This window comes from Lutra lutra, chromosome 8 (assembly GCF_902655055.1).
Source record: "Lutra lutra chromosome 8, mLutLut1.2, whole genome shotgun sequence".
Taxonomy (NCBI): domain Eukaryota; kingdom Metazoa; phylum Chordata; class Mammalia; order Carnivora; family Mustelidae; genus Lutra; species Lutra lutra.
In genome coordinates this window covers 102,520,405-102,546,747 of record NC_062285.1, presented here as the reverse complement: position 1 = coordinate 102,546,747, position 26,343 = coordinate 102,520,405, and the positions used below count along the sequence as shown (strand labels likewise).

The following is a 26,343-nucleotide window of genomic DNA, read 5'->3' as shown; positions in this document are numbered from 1 at the left end:
ACAAATAACTTCTGAGGTATCCTGTGAGATAGGAGGAAATACTAATCATATACAACTTGTTGATGCCTTCAAATGGAGCCATCATTCATTATAGCATCATAAAGTTGTTAAGATTAAGAAGGGCACTTGGGTGACTCAGTGGGTTAAGTGTCTGCCTTTGGCTCACGTTATGATCCCAGGGGATCGAACTCCTGGAGTGGGACTCCCGGCTTAGTGGGGAGTATGCTTGTCCCTCTCCCTCTGCCCTTCCCCCTGCTTGTGGTCTCTGTTTCTCTCAAATAAATAAATAAAATCTTTTTTTTTTTTTTTTTAAAGATTAAGTGACATGTGTTAAAGATGTTAGCATTGCTTAGGAGTTGCTCCTTCCTTTTCTCTGTTACTGAAGTAGCAATTTAAGCCCCCAGTAAAGAAGAGCTATTATAAAAAATTACTTTTTCTAGGAACTTTTTAAGTGTAGATAGTGAGGCACCAATTCCCCAAACAATGGCTAGAGTACTGATAACAAAAGGAACAAAAGAGGGAACAAAGTCTTCTTTTTAAAATTTGCCTTTGACTAGTAATTATATTTAAATTTGGATGCAGGCCTAGCTTTAGCCCTGCAATTTGGAGAAAGGAATCTTCAGGATTATGACACATTGTACTCTTTTACAAAAATTTTATTATTACACTTTCTTCTTGATTGTATGTAACATATACTGTTAAAAATTTTTTTTAAATGGCAGAAAGATTTCTTCTCAAGCCTATTCCCTCGTGCCTACTGCCATTAAGTTTGTGTTTAGTTACCATTTAAACTTTTAGGAAATAAACTTTTTAATTCTTAGATTATCATTTTGATGAGGGAGCAGAAGGCAGGCCAAGGACAAAGCACTAGCTGACATCCCACAACCTACCCCCACCCAACCCCACTCCTGTGTGGAATACATACATGTGACATTCTTCAGAAAACTTCCAACTATATTAATGGTAATGCTTTGTTATAGGGAAAAACAACCTTAGTTTCACAATAGCCAGGCCTCCAGTATCCTGAGAGTCTTCTTTAGCATATCAATGTCCTTTTGGGCAGCTCCCGTTTTTCCTTACCTCCCCCCAACACCCAAATATATAATCAGCCATTCCTCAGAACCCCAGTGCAGCTGCGCCTTCTGCCCACCAATCTCCAAGCTTTAATAAAATCAACTTATTGTGCCAAAGACGTCTGAAGAATTCTTTTTTGTCTGTAGGCTTTAAAAGATCTCACTAATGTTGCAAAACTACATCAATATAAACATCTTTTGACTTTCACCTCTGAAAGATGGGGAAATTATTATGCTTATACTTTAAGCCTCCAATCAATCACCCTCTCCCTCTAGGATTTTTTTGTTTCATATGTTGCAGTCTTTGGCTTCAAGGAAAGTACTAAAAACTTATTTCTTGACATATTAGTAATGTCTCTTATTTCAACTTCCTATTATCAAAGGTAAAGAATTTAGGGTACCTATCCTTAATTTTATCTTTCTTCTCCACTTCCGGCTTCCTCTTTTAAATCAGTCATATTATGATTTGACTTTTGTATGTGTGTGTATCTTCTTTGCCTTTTATATTGGTTAATTCAGTTTTTACATAATGTAGTTGATGTACATGTTGGGGTTTGACAACGAACAGTCAAGAAAGAATTCTTGAGATGTCTTAGGTGCAAAAAGGGTGGTTTTATTAAAGCATGGGGATAGGACCGGAGGGCAGAAAGAGCAGCACTAGGGTTGTGAGGATTGCTGATTGTATGTATACTTTCAAATTGAGAGGGGGTTAGGAATAGTGTAAGTTTCTCAGAAATTTGAAAGCAAGGTTACCAGGACCTTGAGGGGCTACTTATTTATTTATTTTTTTTTAAGGAAAAGGTCATTTACTACTGGCTAGTAAAACCTTCATCATGAGATCCCTTGAGATGTGTATCAGTGGGCCATAAGTTTGGAGGATGATTGCTAACTTATATCTTGGTGGTGGTGGTGGGGTAGTTGGGTAGAGATAAAGGAACTTTCCAAAGAGATTTTTTTTTTTTTTTTTTTTTTTAACCAGAATTGTGGAGGTTGAGCTACTGTATAGCCATGGTTGCCTTTTGCCTTGGGCAAAGTGTTAACATGGAAGCAGCTAAGCTTCTTGAGAAAGGTCACTCTGCCTATCTCAAGAAATTGTCTATGGCTATTAAGTTATAAGGAAGTTTAATTTTTTTCTTTTGTCTTTGTTCTCCACATTAGTAATTACATGGAGTAGTTTTTCCAAGTTGAAAAGCAAAAATTGGGATTCATTCATTCTATAAATAGTGATCCTTTAATATTCAAGTACCTCAGGGATCTGAACTTGATCCTTTTTTCTGTCTGCACAGATAACCCAGGGACTCTCATCCAGTTTCATCTTTTAAATTTTTAAATGTGTGAGGGTGGGGTGGGGGTAAAAATGATATGCCTTACCATGGGATCAAACTTAAGTTGTTATCAACTTAAAATATACTGCTATAGTTAGAAATTGTTATATGTAAGCCTCATTACAACCACAAAATAAAAACCTATGGTAAAAACACAAAAGATGAAGCAAAAAGAATGTAAGCATACCACTAAAGTAACCAAACCAAAAAGGAAGAAAGTAAGAGGAGAGATGAAAAGAGGAATTATGAAAATATCCAGAAAGCAGTTAACAAAATGGCAATAAGTACATACTTATAAATAAATAAATAAATATTTATTTATTTATTTTTAAAAAGATTTTTATTTGTTTATTTGACAGAGATCACAGGTCAGCAGAGAGGCAGGCAGAGAGAGAGAGAGAGGAGGATACGGGCTTCCTGCTGAGCAGAGAGCCTGATGTGGGGCTCGAACCCAGGACCCTGGGATCACGACCTGAGCTGAAGGCAGAGGCCTTAACCCACTGAGCCACCCAGGCGCCCCTATAAATAATTATTTAAATAATAAATTATTTTAAATTTGATTGGACTAAATTCTCTAATCAAAGATTGGAGAGTGGCTGAATAGATAAAACAACAATAATAACAGCAAAAAAAACCAAGACCCATCTGTATGCTGCCTGAAGAGATTTACTTTAGATGTTAGGACACACACAAGTCTGAAACGGGAGAGATGGAAAAAGATATTCCATGCAAATGGAAACTAATAGAAAGCTGGAGTAGCTGTATTTATATCAAACAAAATACACTTTAAAACTGTAATAAGACAAAGATGGGCATCATATAATGATAAAGGGATCAATCCAAAAGTAGTATTAACATTTGTAAATATTTATACACCAACATTGGAGCATTACATACATAAAGCAAGTATTTACAAGACCTAAAGAGAAGTAGATAGCAATATAGTAATAATAAGGGATGTTAATACCCCAGCATCACTGATAGATAATCCAGACAGAAAAGCAATAGGAAAAAACTGCCCTTAAATAACATGTTAGACCAGATGGAATTAACAAACATAATCAGAACATTACATCTAAAAGCAACAGAGTGCACATTCTTCTCAAGTACACATGGAATATTCTCTAGAATAGGTTGTATGTTAAGCTACAAGTCTTTATTTTATTTTAAAAAATTTTATTATTATGTTCAATTAGTCAACATATACTACATCATTAGCAAAACAAGTCTTAATCTATTAAAGAGTATTGAAGTCATATTAAGCATCATTTTTACCACAATGGTTGAAAACTAGAAATGAATTACTTGAAGAAAACTGGAAAATTTACAGATATGTGGAGATTAAACAACATGCTTCTAAACAACCATTTGAGTCAAGGAGAAATCAAAAATACCTCAAAACAAACAAAAATGGAAATATACCAGAATTTGTGGGATATATCAAAAGCCATCCTGAGAGAGAAGTTTACAGTGATAAATGCTGTAGCTCAAGAAACAAGAAAAATCTCATAAACAACCCAGCTTTACAGCTTGAGGAAATATAAAAAGAACAGACTAAGCCCAAAGTTAGTAGAAGGAAGGAAATAACAAAGATTAGAGCAGAAATAATGAAATAGAGACTAAAATGACAGTAGAAATATCAATGAAACTAAGAGCTGATCCTTTGAAAAGATAAACAAAATTGGCAAGCTTTTAGCTAAAACTCACTAAGGGAATAAGAGGACTCATAAATAAATACAATAAAAAAAATGAAAGAGGAGATACTACAACTGATACCAGAGAAATACAAAGGATCACCAGAAACTACTATGAAAAATTATAATTATATGCCAACAAATTGGACAATCTAAAAGAAATGGGCAAATTTCTAGAAATATGCAAGCTATTCAGACTAAATCATGATGAAATAGAAAATCTGAACAGATCAGTTACTAGTAAGGAGATAGAATAAGCAATTTAAAAACTTATTACAAGTGAGAATCCAAGATCATGTAACTTTACTTGTATATTCTATCAAACATAGCAAACCAAACAAAGAAGAATTAATATCAGTCCTTCTCAAACTCTTCCGAAGTATGAAAGAGGAGAAAACTCTTCCAGATTCATTTGACAAGGTCAGCATTTCCCTGATACCAAACCAGACAAGGATGTCACAAGAAAAAATTACAGGTTAATATCCTCGAGGAACATAGATGCAAAAATCCTGAAAAAAAAAAATTAGCAAACTTAATTAAACAATACATCAAAAAGATCATACACCATGATCAAGTGAGTTTATTCCAGGGGTGAGAGGATGGTTCAACATCCACAAATCCGTCAATGTGGTATACCATATTAATAAACTACAGTATAAAAGTCATCTGATCATATCCATAGATGCAGAAAAAGCATTCGACAAAGTTCAACATCTGTTTCATCTCAACAAAGCAGATAAGAGGGAATGTACCTCAGTATAGTAAAAGCCATATATGACAAGCCCACAGCTAACATCATATTTAGTGGTGAAAAGCTGAAAACTTTCCTGCTGAGGTCAGGTACAAGACAAGGATTCCCACTCTTGCCCTTTTATTCCATATAGTATGGGAAGATTCAGCTAATTGAAAATTTTATTGGGAGGAAGTCTTCATTTCCAGACAATGATGATTAAGGAAGGCGTAGCATTTAATCATAAATTGGGATAAGTCAGGAAAACATTTGGTCACCAAAAGCTACACATACAACAGACAGACACATACATGCACATCTGTGCTTCATATTAACCTCAGTGTAGAACCAACATAATATATGTAAGCATGAAAGCAGAGGGAAGAAATAGAGGAAATAAATGTGTGAACATTTATGAAATTTTCCAATAGAGATAAAACAGATATAGGAGGGTAATTTTCAGGAAAGTAGAACTGAGAAAGGACGTTTTAACAATCAGGGAGGTTTGAGCATTATGGACAAATAGAACTGATAGGACAAATTCTTATAGTAGCGTTCTGTACTGTCATTAGGTGCTAGGAGAAAGTAGCTCGAAAATACGGGTAGAAAGCTTAATCACAGGAAAGATGGTGGCTGATAGAGAAGAAACTCAAAGTGGGAGCTTTTAAAATTGCTCTTTTTTAAAAGTAGTTGTTTATGTTATTGAACGTTTCTTTGTTTTAGAAAAGATTCTGTACAGGTAACTTTAAAGTTCAGTAAGAACTTAAGTATTTACAGAACTCAGGCAGTTGGCAAAAAGGAGAAGCAGTGAAGTACAGGTGCAGATAGAGTATGAGAGGTGGGTGCAAACTGGAGAATGTTTCCCCTTGTAAAGTGGATGGCTGCTGCTTAGCTCTAATCAGTTATTGCTCAGTGTTGCCACGTCTTCCAGTGTTTTAGGACAAGCTATAAATCTACATTGTTATATGTGTAAGTTTTCACTCTTAAAATATTGCTTGAAAAGAACCAAAATCACAGCCATTTGCCTTACATTTTGTGACCTGTTTTATACACCGAATTCCTTGTCATGTATGGTTTCATTACTATTTTGTTTACATAAAACTTTTGAGAGCTGCTTATTGCTAAAGTATAAATATAAGCATAATGGAACCAAATCTCCTCTTACAAAATTACTGCAAAGCCAAATACTGGTTTAAAAAATCATTTGAGAAATATATATATGCTATTCACAGGCTAACAAACATTTGTCACATGCCTACTACTAAGAATAACATTCATGTCTTTAAAAATTAAATGTATTCAAACACTTCTCATTTTGCTATCTTAGATTCAGTGTGCTATAGTATATCCAATTGCTTGCTTAACATGCCCACTTGAATATCAAATAGACATCTCAAACTTAACATATCCCAAACTAAATATGTTTACCCCAAGTATCACCCCCATCAGACTTCCCCATCTCATCTGATGGCCATCTTTTCAGTCATTCAGGCCAAAAATCTTTGTGATTATGGATTCCTTTCTCTTTCCCACTTCATAGTCAATCCTTCAGGAAATCCTGTTGCTTCTACTATCTAAATATATATAGATTTCTACTACTTCTGAGTATCTTTATGGCTGTCATTAAGCCTAGTATCATTGTTTCTCTCTGGGATTATTGCAATAGCCTCTTAACTGAATTCCCAATTCCTATCCTTCCCCCACTACTACAGTTATTGTCAACACAGAGAGAAACTTTAAAAATGTAAGTCAAATCATATTCCTTCCTCTGAACCCTCCAGTGATTTCTCATATTACTTAGAATTAAAAGCTAAGATCTACAGTGACCCACTGGACCTACTGAATCTACTACTTTTGTTCCCTTACTTCTGTGATCAGATCTCTTCCTACTCTTTCATCCCTTTGCTCATGTTGTTCTAGGCACATTGCTTTCTTGCTATTCCTCAAACTTCCAAGTTAGGCACTTAAGGCTTTTGCACTGGGTATTCCCTCTGACCTGAAAATGCTTTTTCAGATATCTATAGGGCTAATTTCCTCCCTACTTTAAATGTTTGATCAAATGTCATCTTTTCAATGAGACCTATCATGAACATGCTATATAAAATTATAACCCTTTCCTCCCTGTCTTTTTCTAGTCTGCCTTATTTTTTTCTCATAGCGTCATGCCCTAACATAAAACCTTTTTTAAAAAATTTTATTTAGTTAACATATAGTGCAATATTGGTTTCTAACATATGACTTTTAGTTTATTGTATTTATTGTTTGTCTCTTCCTAGAATATAAGCTCCATGACATTAGGGCTGTTTGTTTTGTTTATTGATGTGTTTTATTATTTGAAAGATCCAGTTGGTTTTATTAAGTGATTAATGAATCAGGCAGCATCCCATCTAGCAAGTAGAGGGGAACTCCTTCACTTACATATTTTAAGTGTCTAATATGATGTCTAGGAATAAATAAACCTTTAAAATGGAATGGGTAGGATGAAAAAAATTGGTAAAATACTTTTGAAGTTGAAGCTTCCTGTGGGTGTTTTATTATTTTGTTTTTAGTTTTGCCAATTTCTAGAATAATGCCTGTCAGTATTCAAGTAATTTTAGTGTGCATCTCAGACATAAGTAACTTTTATATGATCTCTTTTGGATCATTATTCATACAGGTAATTGAGGTGACATTCAGTGCAACAAGTGTTTATTAAATGTCTACCATGAACTAGCACTGGGTAGAAAGATCAGTAGAATGCAGTCTTTGTTCCTAAAGAGAATTAGATCATGAGAACAAATAATTACAATACATTGTAATACATAAAGTAAGGAGGGATACCTAAGGTTTATAAATTGAAAGTCCACTTAGCTTGGGCTGATTGTATTGGTTATATCAAAGAAACCAAATGATAGCCCTCCAAAGCCCAATTAAAAAGTATTCTCCCCACTGTTCATACTTCATTGTAGCCTTTTATATTTGCAGAAACAAGAAAATGTTTTTCAGACTTAAAGAAAGGACCAGAATTTTGCCGACTTACTGATTTTGGTTTTGTTAGTGCTTTTAAGGAAGGATTATTAGAGAGGTTATTAAAGACATTTGAATATATATAGTTATTGTAAGAGTTCAGTTTGGAGATTTCTTTAAAAAAAGTTCAGAAGAAAAAGACTTGTTATAAAGACATGCTTCTAAGACTTTAAAAATAAAGATATAAAAGTGATACATATTCATTGTAAAAATGGGAAAACACAGAAACACGAAGAGTATTTTATATATAATGTTCTATAATTTTCCATTTCCACCTAATTGGCCCTCATTCTAGTTTATGTATAAAGTAAATACGTAAGAGTATGTAAAGACCTACCTGATTTTTAGAAGTTGCTACATGATACTCCATTTTATGTCTATAGTATAATTTAAGCAAACTCCTAATGATTGACATTAAAGTTCGAGTTTTCTCATCATTTCTATTACTTTGTTGGATGTGTTTATATATCTTTGTGCATTTGTATAAACAAATATGGCATAATTATTAGCCTCAAAATTACTGGATTAAAGTATACATATTTTTAAATTGCCCTGCCAAAAATTGTTATAATTTATATTCTTCTCCCAAAGTATATGAGAATACTTTGTCCTACATTCTTGCCAGTGTTGGCAATATTAGCATATTTGCCAATGTAATCATGAGAAAAAAGAACACTTATTTCCTTAATTGTAGGTAGATTTAAGCATTTCACTCCGAACAGTCTCATATCTGTAACCTTGTTCTTGCTGTTCGTTACTTGGTATATTTTCTTTTCTTCATTTTTTTTCTCTGAATCTTTACCATTCTTAAAGGCCCATGTCAAAATCTGTTTTCTCCATGATTGGATTTCCCAGCAACCTCATCCTAAAATGATTTCTTCCTCCTAATATACTTACTGATTTTTCCATTTCTCACAGTTTTATACTAGTCCTAATACATAGGATTTTTTTTTTTCTTCCAGGATTTTCAAATTTACAGGATGGCTAAATATTAATGGAAAGAGAAGCATATACTTACCTTCTTTCACTATGGATGCAGGTTTGGCAGATGGAGAACCTGATCAAACTTCGGTGAGTGGTTCAAATGTAGCATAATAAGGTACTATCACCTACAGCTATGAAGTGTTTGATGTAAGCCATCATTTTATCTTAAAAAATGTATTTAAGGTTCCGGAGGGCGGGAATGAAGATGGCGGCCTCCCGGTCTCCGGCCTGGAGGAGCCGAGAGCTCGGGGTCCCACTCCGCAATGCGCCCTCAGAGAACAGCGCCCAATTACTCCCGTCAACCTGGCCTCCGGCTGCGCTCCGAGCTGACCGAGCCTGAGACCAGTTCAAGTTACCAGCTAAATGTAATGACCACATTTGAGGCACCAGAATAACTTCACTTACAAACTGAAGAACAAGAACAACCTGGTAGTTTCTGCCTTCCTTGGCAGGAAGTAAATTTTGGAGTAGTGAAGTCCAGCATCCTTCCCTCAGTGTGGATAATATGCCTATTTGAGAAATTAATCAAAGACCCAATCTACAATCAACTCAAACCTTTAATATATTTGCTAATCACACTTTCTCTGGACAATCAAAGATAATGAGCTTGATACAGATTTATCCATCCTCAGTTAGTGGACAGCATCATGGAGTGCAGGCAATCTCCCTGTGAGGCAGGAGGCTGTCGGATAGGGCTCCCAACATCCTGCACAACCTTCTCACACTGTTTGTATAACTTTATAGCAAGAAAAGGTGTTGAGGCTGCTTTTCCAGGCTGTAATGCAATATAGAAAAGAAATGTAAACTTGGATAGGTTTAGTTTCCGAAAGAGAGAATTGAAGTTCACTGTTATTTCAGTAAGTCTATTGACAAAGCATATAATACAGTTGTCTCTGTGAAGAAAAAAACAGACCTTTGTTTCCGGTCATTCACACCACTTTCTCACATATATAAAACCAAAATGACTGGATGAGTTGGCACATTCATCAAACAATTAATTCATATCAATGAAAGATACAAAAATTAAGTGCTTAAACTAAATATTTCATATTGCTTGGATAAAGAAGTGAAAGTAGAGGTTATTTTAATTCTTAATTATTGAAATTACTTGCCCTAAATTAAAGAAATTCTGAACTCTCAAACTTAGCTCACACACTTACTTATATACATATACACACACAAACACTCACATACACACATCAAATATCCATAAAAAGACAAATAAACAAAAGAGCAGCCAACTTCATCCACCCTGGTGAAAGTTTAAAAGTCAATTCATTGAGAAGAAGAAGAAGGATGAGGAGAAGGAGGAGGAAGAAGAAGGAGGAGAAGTTGTTACCTAACAAGAAATAAGATTGGTATTACATTTGTTTGGCAAGGTACATAAAGACAATAACCATGCCTCAGATTTCTGAGGAAAGAATATTCTGAATTAGGAATTCTATGTTATACAAAGTTGTAATCTAACATGATTTCAAAATAAGTAATAAGAGAAAGAAACTATTCAATGAACATTTTTATAGACGTGAAGATTAAGAAAATAAATAGAGAATGATTTCCATAGAATGTTCTCAATAGACTAAAAATGGGATACAATATAACAAAAATAAGATTCCACAGTGGAAATCCTAGAAATATAATTGAAAAATCTCCAATTTGTAAATTGTGATATAATCTTTTTTAAATCAGGAGTAATTAAACAAGAAGTCAAAGAATTTTATGAGAAATGTATTAAAAATAATTTATAATTCATTTCACCTATTATATAATTAAAAATAAAATATTAATGATAAAAAAATGTATTTAAAACAAACCTAAAAAATTTTAAAATAATTCTTTAACTCTTGCTGGTATGAAAATGACAGATATTTTAAAGCTTGTTGAAGTAGAACCCAGTCAGTTTTCTGATATTTCCATCCTATCTCCTTCTCTGCTTACTTGTATTAATTGGGTTCCAACCCTTGGGATGGTAAATTCTTTGGGATAATGCAGAGGCCAACTTTTCTATGTTTCATATTGCTATGGAATTATATTGAAATGTTTGCAAATTTTAATTTAGTGAAAGTCCTTCGTTCAGACTCAGATTTAGGGACAGTCTAATGATTGATAGCAAAATGCTATTTTGCTTATTTGTGTTAAATTGTTCCCAGCCTTTTTTGAATTTCTGGTTCAGACTTGTTTTAGTTTCTTAAAGGGTCAAAGAAAGTTAAACTTTAAAATAACTTGTTAATAGAAAATAAAATGGGCATGGAAGTAACTTGGTTTACGAAGGTTATTGTCACAGCGATTATGAAAGGAAAACTGATGGTAGGTTATTTTATTTTCACTATGATTTCAACAAAAAGTTAAGATTAAAACCTTGTCTTAGAACATGTATACTTTGCCGTAAATATCTTATTTAAGGTTAGTGGACTTAACTATTTTAGCTGAAATATTTTAAATCTCATTAATAATAAAAATGCCAATAATAACAGTTGCTATTCTCTAAGTGTGTGCTTTGTCAGACTGCCCTCACAACAGCCATTGAAGGTAGGTATTTGTTTATTCTCACTTTTAAAGATAGAGAAAATTGTTCTAAGCTTAAGGTTAATTATCTTCTCTAAGAGCTCACACAGCTTAAGGGGTGTTTCAGTACTTTGCCACTAATGTATTGGCTCTGTGCCTGTCTTTCTGAATAGAATTACTTAAAATTTACTGTTATCTTTTTTTTTTTAAGATTTTATTTATTTTATTTATTTGATAGAGATCACAAGTAGGCAGAGAGGCAGGCAGAGAGAGAGAGGGGAAGCAGGCTCCCTGCTGAGCAGAGAGCTCAATTCGGGGCTCGATGTGGGGCTCAATCCCAGGACCTTGGTTTCACAACCTGAGCCGAAGGCAGAAGGTTTAACCAGTCACTGAGCCACCCAGGTGCCCCTCTTTTAAACTAATATCTAGACAGTATTAAATTCTATGCCAGAATATCTGTGATGTATTAATAAAATTTAATTCATTTTTAATTCTAAATTGTGCTGATATTTAGAGAGATTGGAGCAAGATATTTAAAAAGAAAAGCAATGAGAACAGTTTTCTTTTTCTTGTTCATTCAGTTTCTTTTGTGAAATATTGTAGCTTATTATAGAGAAAAAAACCCAAAAATTTCATTTGCACTACTCAAATATTATGTATTTGAAACTAATCTTGAGATCTACTTTTTTTTTTTTTAAAGATTTTATTTATTTAGGGACAGATCACAAGCAGGCAGAGAGGCAGGCAGAGAGAGAGAGAGGGAAGCAGGCTCCCCGCTGAGCAGAGCGCGCGATGCGGGACTTGATCCCAGGACCCTGAGATCAGGACCTGAGCCGAAGGCAGCGGCTTAACCCACTGAGCCACCCAGGTGCCCCTTGAGATCTACTTTTGAGTTACCTATTTATAAAATATCACCTTTGAACTGCACCGCCTAAGCTGGTTACTGTTTAGATCTAAGAGAAGTGGATAAGTACACGGGCTCTGTAGACATTTAGCTACATATTAGAATCTAAGCTTTGTTGCTTAGTTGTATGACCTGGGTAGTTAATTAAATTCTCTAGGCTTTCAGTTTCTTCATCTATTATATAAAGATAATAGTAATATCTACCTTCCAGAATTGTTTTGAGGTTTTGTTTTGTTTTTGTTTTTGTTTTTTAAGATTTTATTGATTTGTCAGAGAGAGAAAGGGGGAGAGAGCCCAAGCAGGAGGAGCCACAGGCAGAAGGGGAAGCAGGTTCCCTGCTGAGTAGGAAGCCCAGTGCCAGACCTGATCCCAGGAGCCTGGGATCCTGACCTGAGCCAAAGGCAGATGCTTAACTGATTGAGCCACCCAGGCTTCCCTGTTTTGAGTTTTGATTGGGATAATATATCTATAAAGTGGCTATTATAAAGCCATAGACATTATAAACATCCAGTAAATAAAAGCTATTACTACTATTGTTGATAGACCTAGCTGTGTTAAGCTTTCTGTCCAAAAAGATAAATAATTAGAAGGCAGGAGAGGCAGTAATACACATTGAAAAAAGCCCTAGGCTATTCAGTAATTTTGGCTTTATACTTTCTCAGAATCTCAGTTTTTCTTCCTAAAATATTGAGGCAAATACTCTACTTCAATAAAAAATATATAGGCAAGAATATTCCTTCTGAGTACTTGATAGCATCAGTATGATCAAGAGAAACCAGAAAGTTCTTTGAAAATATGAAGTAGTGTGTCAATATGAATTCGTAGTGCTTTTAAAAATGATCACAGATACTAGTTTTTAAGATAATAGTAGACTTTTTAAAATTGCCGCCTTTGTACAAAGTACTATTCCTGGTGAAGGGAATGCCAAGATATATACAATATATTCTGAATTAGGTTTATTTGGGGAAGACTAGAGAGATGGATAGATAAGGCAAAAACAGATTTACTCAGTGTTAAGTGATGAACATAAAACAAGGCAAGATTTACAAGCTGTGAAGAGTGGGTGGTTGTTATACACTGGGGTAGGGTAGTTAGAAGAGTTTTCTTAAGAGAACATGCACTTTGACTAGCACAGGTAAATAGTATAGGATTGAAAATGAGCAAGGAGAGTATTCTAGGACGGAAGGATAACAAGAGGCAAAGCTAAATGGGGAGAATTAACTGCTTATGGCTTTTTTTTTTTAAGGGAGAAATGAATTAGAAAAATTAAGGTAGATTGGAAGATAGTGCTATTTACAGGAAAAATGATTCATGAGGCAGAAAGAGACCAAAATTGTAGGTTTTGAGTGCCATACCCGGGATTTTGAACTTGAATCTGAAAGCCATAGTATATCATTGAATATTTTTATGTAGATCAATGAATCTGGAAGTAAAATATAAAACAATTAGGAAGAGTAAAAGATACTAAGAGACTATTATAGGAGTCTTGGTGTGAGATTGTTAAAGTTTGGACTCAGTATGACTGTCAGTGTCCATTAATTTAGTATTCTTCTTCCACAGGAGATTACTTTTTCTTTTTCTTTTCTTTTTTTTTAAGTAGGCTCCACTCCCAGCAGGAGCTTGAACTCACAACCCTGAGATCAAGACCTAAACTGAAGTCAGGAGTTGGACACTTAACCCATTGAGCCACCTAAGCAACCTTACTTTCTCTTTTAAAAAAATTCTTTTGCCCATTCACTATTCCACTTGTGTATAGTTCAGTTTTTGTGGTAGTGTTGTCTTAATTAGTAAATATTGAAAAAATAGGAATTGAATCTCTGTACATGGAACTACTATATTTCAGGACACAAGTGTACATTTAATATGTATCTTATGGTAGTTTTTAAAAGTCCAGAACTTAGACCACTTTAGCATTTAACCACTAAGAAATGCTTAAAGTGTAGGAGTTAAATTTTTATTAATAGATTGAGGTAGATTATGTGAAGCTTTTTTTTTTTTTTTTTTTTAATTCAAAACCTGAATAGGTTTTTCACCTTAAGGACAGTCATTGTATTTTTAAAAATATTTTATATATTATTTCTGTTGCTGGAAGAAACCTTCTTTGAGAAGGTCTGTTAGAGGTAAAAATCTTTTGTATTATAAATGAATTATATAAATGACTTCAGAAGAGAACATAGTTTTTAAAATACTCGTGAATCTTTTGTATTATAAGACGCTCTCAATTGAAGTAATCTTTCTTAAGATTCTGATGTAAATGGGGTACTTTGAATCAAAGAATTTCTGAAATGTAAGGAAATGCAAAGATGATTTAGTTCAGTAATTCTTAGAATGTAGTAAATGAGTGTCTTTCTAATGGACCTAGAGATTATCCAGCTTCCTGAAACTTTTATTTTTACATACTTACTAGGTGATTTTTTTCATGTTTACTGTGATTTGGTGTTCATAAAGTAAAATTGGTATGTTACTAGACTTCACCAAGAGCTTTAAATCCTATTCTAAGAAATGTGGCTACTATATATAATATTTGGCAACATTGTATAGCTTGTATATTTTGCCATGCCAGTTAATGGAATTGCCCCAGTATTTGGTAACATCAAGTATTATTTTGAGTGGTCCTAAATTATGTAAATTCTTAGGTTGCAGAGATCTTCTAATGTAAAATAATGAAACAACTAGAAATTTTAGTCACCAGTTTGTTACCTACATATTTGTTCTCTCTTATATTAAAAGATTTCTTTCTTTCTAATAGCTGCTTCTAACTGTAAGAATTTATATTTTAATCACATTTAAGAGTGGTGCTATCTTTCTTGAACTTTTTATTATGGAAAATTTCAAATATATTTTTAAAAAGATGGACTAGTGTAGTGAATCATCACGTGCTTATCACTTGTCCTCAATAATTAACAATTCAGGTCAGTGTTGTATCATCTGTAGTCCCACCTTCCTATCCCATGTTTTTTTGGAGCAAATCCTGGATAAATCATTTTGCTTGTAAGTATTTCTGTAAATATCTCTAAAATATAAAGACTTTTCTTTAAACTTCAACCATAAATATCATTAGTATCCTAAAAACAAGTAATTCTTTAATCAAATAACTAGTCAATGCTTAAATTTTCCTGATTGTCTCATAAATATTATTTTCTTATAATCCTTATGTTGGCCTTGGTTGATAAGTCATTGAGGTCTTTTTTTAATCTTTTAAGTCTCTCTCGTATCTCTTTTTAATTTTTCCTTTTCAGTTTATTGAAATAAATAAATAAGGTAGTTTGTCCTGTAGAATTTCCCACAGTCTGGATTTCCCTCCATGGTGATTATTTAATGTGTTCTTCAGTCACCTAAATTTCTCGCAAGTTGGTCATTAGAGTTAGAGACTTGCTCGACTCTTTTTTGACAAGTATACTTATTGAGGGTGTTGTGTATTACCATCAGGAGGCATATAATGTCTCTCTCTCTTCTTGTGATAATAGCAGCCATGGATGATCATTGCCTCGATATGTTAATTCACTAATGGTATAAATTAATGTCCTAACTGGCTTACACAAATGGGGACTGGAGAGAATAACTGTGACTAGTCCTTACCTTTCACACGAACCAACCCACATATATTTTATCTTTTAAACTATTAATCATTTTGCCTTTTTACAACTTTGTTGAACCTTCTACTAAAGGGAGACAGTTTTTAAAAGGATAAAGCAATTTGACAAATATGCTTTATGCTTTATTATCATCTTTAACTTATGAACATTACAAGTTAGTAGTATTCAGTATTTGTAATGTTTGCACTTCCCAAGTGGAAAAATACCACTCAGTTATTTCTTACTGTAAGGGTACTTAGATTCTATCTTATTATAGCTTCATTTTTTTGACTTGTTAAATGTTCTTATTAAAAGCTTGAATAATATAACATAAAAAATTTGCAGATATATAATGGGACTCTAATCACCTCTAATGGGAGTTGAAAATAGCTTTTTTAAATTGAGATTTTATTTGAGAGAAAGAGAGCGTGAGCAGGGGGAGTAGCCTAGGGAGAGGGAAAAGCAGCAGGGAGCCTGACTTGAGACTGGATGCCAGGACCCTGATATCATGACCTGAGCTGAAGGCAGATGCTTAATTGACTGAGCCACCCAGTTGCACAAGAGTTAGCTTTGAAAAAGAAAAATAACCAGTGATTTACACAGTACATCGGCAGAATTCTAAGCCAGAAATCTTTGGTATTTCCATTATGCTTGGAAAGCTTTTTCAGTAAATGGTATTCGATGTTTGCCTCTTTTCTCATTCTCTCATGAGTGTACAGTGCACTATTCCAGAGACTACCTGAGGTGCTGATGTCATCAATCTACTGGCTAATGGAGTGTGTGCTTGTGTATTCTTGTGTTTTCAAGTTTCCTTAGTTCAGTTTTTTACTAAGCAATGCTTTTTTATTTAAACAAACTCTATTTTTTAGAATAGTTGTAGGCATAGAAAAAAATTCTAGAGTTCCCATATACTTTTTACTCAAATTCCCTTATTATTAACACATTTATGGTACATATGATATAATTAATGAGTCTAGGTTGATAACATTATTAACTAAAGTCTATACTCAGTTCAGATTTCCTTAGTTTTTACCTGTTGTCCTTTTCTGTTCCAAGATCCTATCTAGAATAGCACATTACATTTAGTAGTCATGTTTCCTTAGGGTCCTCTTGACTGTGATTTCCTTGTTTTTGATGGCCTTGATAATTTTGAGAAGTACTGGTTAGATATTTTGCACAGTGTCCTTCAATTGAGATTTGTCTGTTTTTCTCTGGTCCTTATGGGTTTTGGGGAAGAGACCACAAAAGTAAAATGCCATTTCATCACATCATTGCCAAGTGTATATACTGTCAATCTGACTTGTCATTTTTTTTTTTGAATTTTCAAGATCCTTAATGTATTAACATATTTGTAGTCCACCAAAACCAATAAGGCATATTGTATTGTACAACTTATAAAATATGATGTGTATGTAATTTATAGAAATTATAAATGCACTTTAACTATATAAAAATTTTAGAAGAAAAAAATTATTCAGTACATGTATTTCAGACAGGTGAATACAAAAATATATGCAATTTTTTTCTCATATTGGCAAACAGGATGCAAAGGAAAAATTCTCTCATCCAATTTTAATGGGAACAAAATTTGGTATAAAGATTTTAGGATTGAATTTTTAAAATATGTATGAGAAAACTAGAAGGTTTTAATAATCTCTCAGTCATATACTCCTTTTCAAGTATATATACTAAATAAATAATCAAGTTGAAACAAAAGACTTATGTGCATGTAGTATATTGCAATGTTTTTTTAAATAACAAAATATTAGAAATTACCTTATTCAAAAGCAAGGTTGTAGTTATATAAAACATACAAATCTAATAGGCACTGTTTCAGAGTCAGGAAAGTATGGTTCAATATTTAAAAAATAATGAGAAGAAATGCTTAAATATTAGAAAGCAAGAAACCATTTCAAAACTATAAATTTACTTGGAGACATGTTAGATAGCTGTACAGACAAGCAACAAATAGGTAAATGCGCCATTAACTGTGTCTATTTATCATTAGAGGAATTATGGGTGATTTCCAGTTTCTATACAGTTTATGTGTATAGATTTTCTCCATAATGTATGTATATATTCAATGATCAGAAAAATAATGTATGGGATGCCTGGGTGGCTCAGTTGGTTGGACGACTGCCTTCGGCTCAGGTCATGATCCTGGAGTCCCGGGATCGAGTCCCGCATCGGCTCCCGGCTCTGCGGGGAGTCCGCTTCTCTCTCTGACCTTCTCCTCGCTCATGCTCTCTCTCACTGTCTCTCTCTCAAATAAATAAATAAAATCTTTAAAAAAAAAAAAAAAAGAAAAAAAAGAAAAATAATGTATGGTAGATTAAAATCAAATCAAACAGATGCAAAACTGCCTACACAACTCTTCCCTTTCCAGGGCCAATTCTAATGAAGCCCTTTATTCAAGCCCTTTATTTTCACTGCTCTGTTTTTTCTGACTACAATAGGTTTTGACTGCTCAATGGCAATAGGAGATGAGTTTTTAAGTATCTTGAATAAAATGAGGCTTTTGTTTGCCATATTAATTTCAAACTGTTCACTGTCTCTTAACATCTGAAAGTATCATGGAAAGGCCCCTTGAAAGCACAGCCCATGGGAATTATTGTTTGAGCTTTGCATGTTTAATATTATTGATTTTCCATGTCTATTGTGTACACCAAAATTGTTTTTTTAAAAACACTGGTTTCAGAAAAATATTTGTATCTGTATATGTTCAAGATTTACTACACTTTTCTAGAAACCTTAAAAGCAAAATTCAACTATAATTAGTGCAATGTAAGAATAAATACAGATGGAAATATCTGGATATGAAAGTGTATACAAAATGATCAATGTTAATTTATTATCTGCACTCAGAATCTTTATAAGACTTAGAGAATTGGAGCACCTGGGTGGCTCAGCGGGCCAAGCCTCTGCCTTCGGCTCAGGCCATGGTCTCAGGATCCTGGGATCGAGCCCCACGTCTGGCTCTCCGCCGAGCAGGTAGCCTGCTTTCCCCTCTCCCTCTGCCGGTCTCTCTGTCTACTTTTGATCTCTCTCATTCCTTATCCTTATGTTTTAAATGATGAAAATTCATGTGGTTCTACTTCTTGAACCCACTGAGCCACCTAGGCACCCCATTGTAGAACCCTTTTTAATTTCCTATCACCAAAATCTGAAATTTCATCAGTTGTCTCTAAACACATTTTTCAGCTGTTTCTTGCAGAAAGTGGTTGATTTTCTGTTTCTGAGTTGCTGTTCTTCTTCTCTTCGATCTCCCGTTGGATTTGTAGGTGTTTGTAATCTTTAGATAAGCCTATCTAGCTGATCTCCTGCTACCTGAAGTAGTCTCAGCCTGCTACTTCTCCGCCATCTTGACTCCTCCCCTGACTTGTCATTTTTGATGTTGATTTTGATTATGTGGCTGAAATAGTGAGTTTCTCATTTTTAATTTATAATAGGGCAAATAGCAGTAGGTATAATCCACAGTAAAGAACAGTTCTTTGCAGTCTTCTGTAATTTCTGGGACAGTGAAGGGATCTGGACCCCAAAAGTTTGAAAATTCCTCAAGCTTTTAGTAATTAACACTTTAAAGAAGAATAACTTATAGCTACCTGATATGAAAAGAGGGATCCAGAAGGTGATGGGAGTGGGGGCAGGGTAGAAAGAAGAAATGACAGGGTCTTCAGGAATGAGGGAGTGATGATCATGATAAAATTTACCTATTAAAAAATTGTAATTTAGTGCTAGCATTATGATCTCTATCTTTCAAGCAGTTTTTGTTTTGTTTCTATTTTCATTTTGACATTTACAGATACTGGTTGAATGCTTACCTATTTTGTCTTTAAGAGTTTTAATGTTTTGTCTGATTCATCTGCAAATAATATTTTATTTCTTTCCAGTCCTTATACAGTTAGGACTATTGTTCTGTGTATGTACGCCTGCAGGTGAAAGTTGATGGAATGGTTATAGCGTTTTATGTTTTTTCAGAAATTAATCTATATTTTTATAATTTTCAAAATCATTTAAGATTTATTATTTTGTTACTTTTTGGAATACATTGTGCCCTATTTAAGGGGTCTCCTCTTTGGGGAATGTGGCACTTTTGTTTCTGTTTTTTATCTCTCATGTTTTCCTTCTTTTCTTTTCATTATGCCTTCTTATTGAATTCCTTCATCACTCTTCCTGCTCACTAATTTATTTATTATATTTGTTTTGCTTGTCAATCCTGCTATATACCTTGTTTCATCATAATATTTTTTTTCATCATAATATTTTTATGCTCATTATTACTAGGTGCTTTTCTGTGAATGTTTGGTTATAATTCATTTTTACAATATCCTCTCTTATCTTTTTTTTTTAATATTTTATTTATTTATTTGACAGACAGAGATCACAAATAGGCTGAGAGGCAGGCAGAGAGAGAGGAAAGGAAGCAGGCTCCCCGCTGGGCAGAGAGCCCGATGTGGGGCTCCATCCCAGGACCCTGGGATCATGACCTAAGCCGAAGGCAGAGGCTTTAATCCACTGAGCCACCCAGGTGCCCCCTCTCTTATCTTTTTGAGCATATTTATTATCATTATTTTAAGTTTTTGATGGGTTTGGTTCACTAATTAGTTCTCCAGCTGAGACTCTTGAGTTTTTCTTTCATAGCATTTGGACTCCTTAGGATATTAATTATTTTTGTTTATGAGTTTATACTTCCTTTGGAATAATATTCTCTTGGGAATAATCATTGCTTTGTCTGATTGACACTGTCCTAGATAGAAGAGAAAGAGCCTAGGGGCTCTTTCAGCTGATCTAGGGAGTATATGTTGTAGAGTAGAAGAATCTCTTAAAATCATTGCTTCATCATTTTCCACTTGCCCTCGCACCAATATTTCTGTTTCTTAGGGAATTTTTCTGTGTATTTGCTCTGAGCATAGCTCATAGTCACAAGCTGCCTCTCTAGTTGTTATCACTTAGCTCATTTGGGGAAAAGAGCAGTGAGAGATAGTGGTCAACCTCCTTTCCTGCAGTACTGCAGCTGGACATATGCACAGTTCTGTTCTGTTCTATTCTATTTATTTTTAAGTAGTGGAGCCTAGTGTGGGACTTGAACTCACGACTCAGATCAAGACCTGAGCTGAGATGAAGAGTCAGATCCTTAACCCACTGAGCCACCTACAGTTTAAAAACAAAGTGTTTAGAATGGTGTTTAATGTTTCTAGTTGGTATTACATCATGTTCTACCCTGGTACTGAGGACAGGGTGGGCAGTGATCTGTCCAGTATTGCCAAGAAAAAAGGGCACAGAAAGAGGACTTCCAACCCTCCCTCCTGTCCTCAGGCCTTTTCTCCATCTGTCTTACTGTACTCGTTCTGGTCTAAGGTTGCCTGCCATACATCCGTCTTTAAAGTAGGTTCAGGGAGAATATTAGTTATTTCACTAGTAAATAACTCAGCTCCCATTTGTAAAAGAAGCTGGTTACTTTCTTTTTGGCTTTGTGTTCTCTGTATGTAGAATAGCTGTGGTGGTGAGTGAGAGGGGACTAAAAAAATCAAAAGAACAGCAGCATTGTTTTTAACAGTTCATTCCTATTAAGACCTTTGGCTGCTGTGACATGCCTATAGTTTAAAAAACAAAAGTAGAACTATTAAGCACTTAACTTGCAAGTAAATAGATTATCCAATAGAGAGCTATTTGTTTTGCTAGACTAGACTTGAGGAGAAACAGGTTTCAAATTTTGTTATTTCTTTTAATATCCATAAATAATGCAATCATTCAGTTTTTAAAAGTATGGATTGAAGATTTTTTATGAACATTTTTACTTGGTGTTTCTCCTGTTTTAAGACATGTGGGTGCTTCTGTAAGCAGAATATCATTAAAGCCACTGCTCTACATTTAACCTTTTTTTTTCCTGAAGATTTTATTTATTTGAAAGAGAGAGCAAGTGCACGTGCGAGTGCTTGAGCAGTGGGAAGGGTAGAAGGAGAAACCGACTCCCCAACTGAGCAGGGAGGCCCCATGTAGGGCTCTATCCCAGGACCCCAGGATCATGACCTGAGCAGAAGACAATCTCTTAACAGACTGAGCCACTCAGGTGCCCTTCTACATTTAACTCTTACTTAAATTTCTTCTTGTATTTTTTTTGGGAAAATAAAATGTATCCTATCAAACCTCAGATTAGCCTGTGAAGGATTAGAATTTTAGCACGTTAGAGATACATTAGCCTGGGTGACTCAGTCAGTTAAGTGTCTGCCTTTGGCTCAGGTCATGAACCCAGCCAGGGTCCTGGGATTGAGTCCTGCCTTGGGCTCCCTCTGCCTCTCCCTCTGCCTCTTCTCTCTGCTTGTGTGCTCTCTCTCAAATATATAAATAAAAAGTCTCCCCTCACCCCAAGAAAATAAAACTATAAGAAATTAATAGCAACTAACATTTGTTAAATTTCTGTTCTGTGCCAGAAGCTATTCCTAGTGCTTTTCAGGTCAACTTATGTAATTTTCTAATAACCTTATGAGATAGCATTATTACCCTCATTTAATGTGGATATTAATTTAATACCTCATTTAATAGAAGAGCATACAGAAATAAGTAAGTTGCCCAGGGTCATACAACTAGTAAGTGGCAGAACTGAGATACATTTGGCTCCATAAGCCAAGCTTTAATTATTTTCCTATACTGCATCTCAACCAAGTTAGAATCAGAATATACAGATCCTTGAATACAGTTTCTATAGTTTGAAATTTTTGTTTTTAAGGTAACGTCAGACTATTGAATTTTTTTGTTCTTGTTTTTTGGAGCAAAACCTGTTTAGAATTGTGACTTGGGAAAATCATCTTGCAAAATTATGGGATATTGCAGGGACAACCAGCTAAATATTATAGAGCTATCTCTGAGGTGTCTTGAAAAATCCCAGTGCCCATGTTGTACCCCTGTTCATTTGAATTAGAGTCTCAGAGAGTGAGATGCAGACATTAGTACTTTTTAAAAGTCTCCCAGTTGATTTTTGGCCAAAGTTGAGAACTATAAAAATAGAGGTGATTAGCCCAGGGAATAAGTTAGCATGCAGTTTTGTAATCTAGGTAGAAGGCATTTAAAACCTATAGGGTAATAGTAGCTGAATAGAAAATATGTCCCTTTTGGATTTTGCTTTTTTTCCCTAGATTTTTAGAATTTGCACATTCCATATTTGGGTTAATTTATTAGTATGGAGAACAAACAAATGTATTTTTGCATACTTAACTATGTGTCCTGATCTCAGCTTGGTGTCTCACATACTTTCTCATTTAATTTCCAGAGTACTGTGGGGTAGACGTTTACTCTGTTTTTAAAGAAGAAACTGAGACTCTGAGGGAGTTAGTAATTTTTTCTAAGATCACCTAGCTAATCAGTGGGTCATGTTAGGATTTAAATACATGTACTCTGATTTTGTTATTCTTGTCATTGAATATAAAGGCTAATGTTTTTATTATAAATGGATCTATGTCAGGCACAGCCTTTTAAAATTTTTGTGTGCATTACCTAGTATAATGTGTACTTGAAAAAGTATGTGATACATGATCTATTTTATTTAACTCAAAGCTTTGTTCTCCTATAACTAATTTTTTTAATTTTTTTTTTCAGCATAACAGTATTCCTTGTTTTTGCACCACACCCAGTGCTCCATGCAATCCGTGCCCTCTCTGTTACCCACCACCTGGTTCCCCCAACCTCCCACCCGCCGCTGCTTCAAACCCCTCCGATTGTTTTTCAGAGTCCATAGTCTCTCATGGTTCACCTCCCCTTCCAATTTCCCCCAACTCCCTTCTCCTCTCTAACTCCCCTTGTCCTCCATGCTATTTGTTAGGCTCCACAAATAAATGAAACCATATAATAATTGACTCTCTCTGCTTGACTTATTTCACTCAGCATAATCTCTTCCAGTCCTGTCCATGTTGCTACAAAAGTTGGGTATTCATCCTTTCTGATGGAGGCATAATACTCCATAGTGTATGTGGACCACATCTTCCTTATCCATTCATCCGTTGAAGGGCATCTTGGTTCTTTCCACAGTTTGGTGACCGTGGCCATTGCTGCTATAAACATCGGGGTACAGATGGCCCTTCTTTTCACTACATCTGTATCTTTGGGGTAAATACCCAGTAGTGCAATTGCAGGGTCATAGGGAAGCTCTATTTTTAATTTCTTGAGGAATCTCCACACTGTTCTCCAAAGTGGCTGTACCAACTTGCATTCCCACCAACAGTGTAAGAGGGTTCCCCTTTCTCCACATCCCCTCCAACACATGTTGTTTCCTGTCTTGCTAATTTTTGGCCATTCTATAACTAATTTTGATTTTTCTATCTGGAGGGAATATTTTGGCATTTAGGCAGTATACAATTGAAGAACAGTTGTTAACTGCATTTTTATGTGTGGTAGATATCATAAGGCCCTATTCAGCCAGAGCGGCGCCACCCCGGTTAAACAGCCATTTTGTTGTCTATGCAGTAAAACTTAAATTGACCCTGCCCCCCCAGGGGAACTTAATTAAAAGAAAGTCGGGTAAACCAGTCCCAGGTGCAGAGCCCAAATACAAGGGTGGGTCAGGTCAGGTGGAGATAACCCATGAATGCAGGGATGAGTCCAGGGATGAGTCAGGTCAGGTGGAGACATCCAATCAGTAAAGCTCCATACTGTCTCCCTGGCTACCAAGGAGTGTGGGCCCCGCCTTTTGGGCGCCAGTTCCGACTAAGGTGATAGGCTAGTTCAGATAGCTACTATGGGGTGAATTGTAATTCAGTTGGCCACCTGTGTGCGACCTAGCATGACTGTGCAGCTTTCTCTGTGCGTTACAATCTCATTCACCACCTTTGTTTGGCCAGGCTCAACCACATGGCCTTTGCTCTATAAGTTAGTCTGTGAGGCAGGTAAGGGGTGGCCCGGACTGGTCTGTTTGCCGGTCAGTTTGATTCTTGATGCTTGGCGCGAAATAAAGCTTTGCTTGACCTTCGCTTTGTATCAGTCTCGCTCCTTTGACCATTGACCCATTATTGGGGGACCCAACAGATATTATGAGTCATGGAAGTTGATGTTTCCAATAATAGCAGTCTTTTTCCTCTGGCTTGATACTGAACAACATGATATGCTAATCAGTGATTTGTTAGAAATTGAACTCTAGAAGGAAAGAAGCTATTTGTTATACAGCCCTTATGTCTTAATTCAGATCCTGGTCATGATTTAATATAGAATGTGGGTGTATGTATCTGTGTAAGGAATTGGCCAGAATAAAATTCCAAGTAACATACCTCTTACTTGAGACTGAAAATCAGAGTTAAGTAGGTCATAAGATTAAGCATCATACACTGAAATATTTTTGTATACAAGCTTATTGTCATCCCTGGCATGATTGTGATGTGATTACATGGTTTCTTTATGCTTATCAGGTGACAAAGGATGGTTAGGTTAAATATAGGGGAGAATGTTAATGAGGTCAAAGGCCAAGATTTAATTTTTTTTTTAAGATTTTATTTATTTATTCGACAGAGAGAGATCACAAGTAGACAGAGAAGCAGGCAGAGAGAGAGAGGGAAGCAGACTCTCCGCTGAGCAGAGAGCCCGATGCGGGGCTCGATCCCAGGACCCTGAGATCATGACCTGAGCCGAAGGGAGCGGCTTAACCCACTGAGCCACCCAGGCGCCCCCAAGATTTAATTCTTGTTTCATAACCACAGACTTCACCAGCAGTCTCACCAGATGCATGACATTAGTTACAACTGACAAAGTTAGTTTTGAACTTTCCTTGTGTATGAAGTCCTTGATGAAGGAGGTTGCTTTCATTGTAACAAGAGACCACCATTACCAGAAGAAATAGAACTTATGCTTCATTACCAAAGACAGGTGGTGAATCTGTAACTGTTATTTATAAAGGACAGAATTATTTAAGAGAAATAATGGAATTCCTAACAAAGGACTTTGGGCATATGATAGCCAAAGACTAAAAGTGGAAGAAAATATGAATATGCTTTACATTACAGCTTAAGATGTTCTCAGGTTTTGAGGTAATTTTCTATGTTGAATTGTTATTATAACAGAATTTTAGGACTTTAACAGATCTTGTGAGCAAATAAAAAAGCTGAATTCGAGATATTTATTCAGGTTTACCCAGGTAATATTGAGAGAGCTAGGCTTAGAACTCAGATTTCAGAATTCAAGTCCATATTAGTTCTTTGTGTATCTATGTGAAACATGCAGAATATTAAGGTTTGGAAAATACAGAGATGAATAAGACTTTTTTGCTGCTAGAGAATTTAAACCAATTCATTTCATAAACAGGAACTCAGCAAACTACATTTAAGAAATTCTTTGCTAGGTATTAGAGTTATAATAATGACTAAACCTTTTTTTTTTCATTCATGCATTTGTCATTCAGTATTTGTTGATTGCCTCCCAAGTGCCGGGCTCTGTTCTAGTCTTAAGGGATACAGCAGTGACCAAAACAAACTTAAGTTCCTACTTCAGTAGAGCTAACATCCTAGTGGAGGAAGGAAAAAAAAATACATAAATATATACTGTTAAGTGGTGATTGTTGTGATGAAAAA

General features: G+C 35.1%; 1 protein-coding gene across 7 annotated transcripts in view; it reads left to right on the top strand.

Annotated features, from left to right (window-relative positions):
• OSBPL8 (oxysterol binding protein like 8) overlaps positions 1 to 26,343 on the top strand; it is a 169,185-nt gene that overhangs the window by 38,013 nt on the left and 104,829 nt on the right. For all 7 annotated transcript variants that reach the window (XM_047742863.1, XM_047742862.1, XM_047742861.1 and 4 more), the window contains one exon: positions 8,791 to 8,899. In XM_047742863.1, the coding sequence (XP_047598819.1) occupies positions 8,858 to 8,899 (42 nt within the window). In that variant the 5' untranslated portion in view covers positions 8,791 to 8,857. Of the gene's footprint in view, positions 1 to 8,790; positions 8,900 to 26,343 lie in introns of those variants that run through there.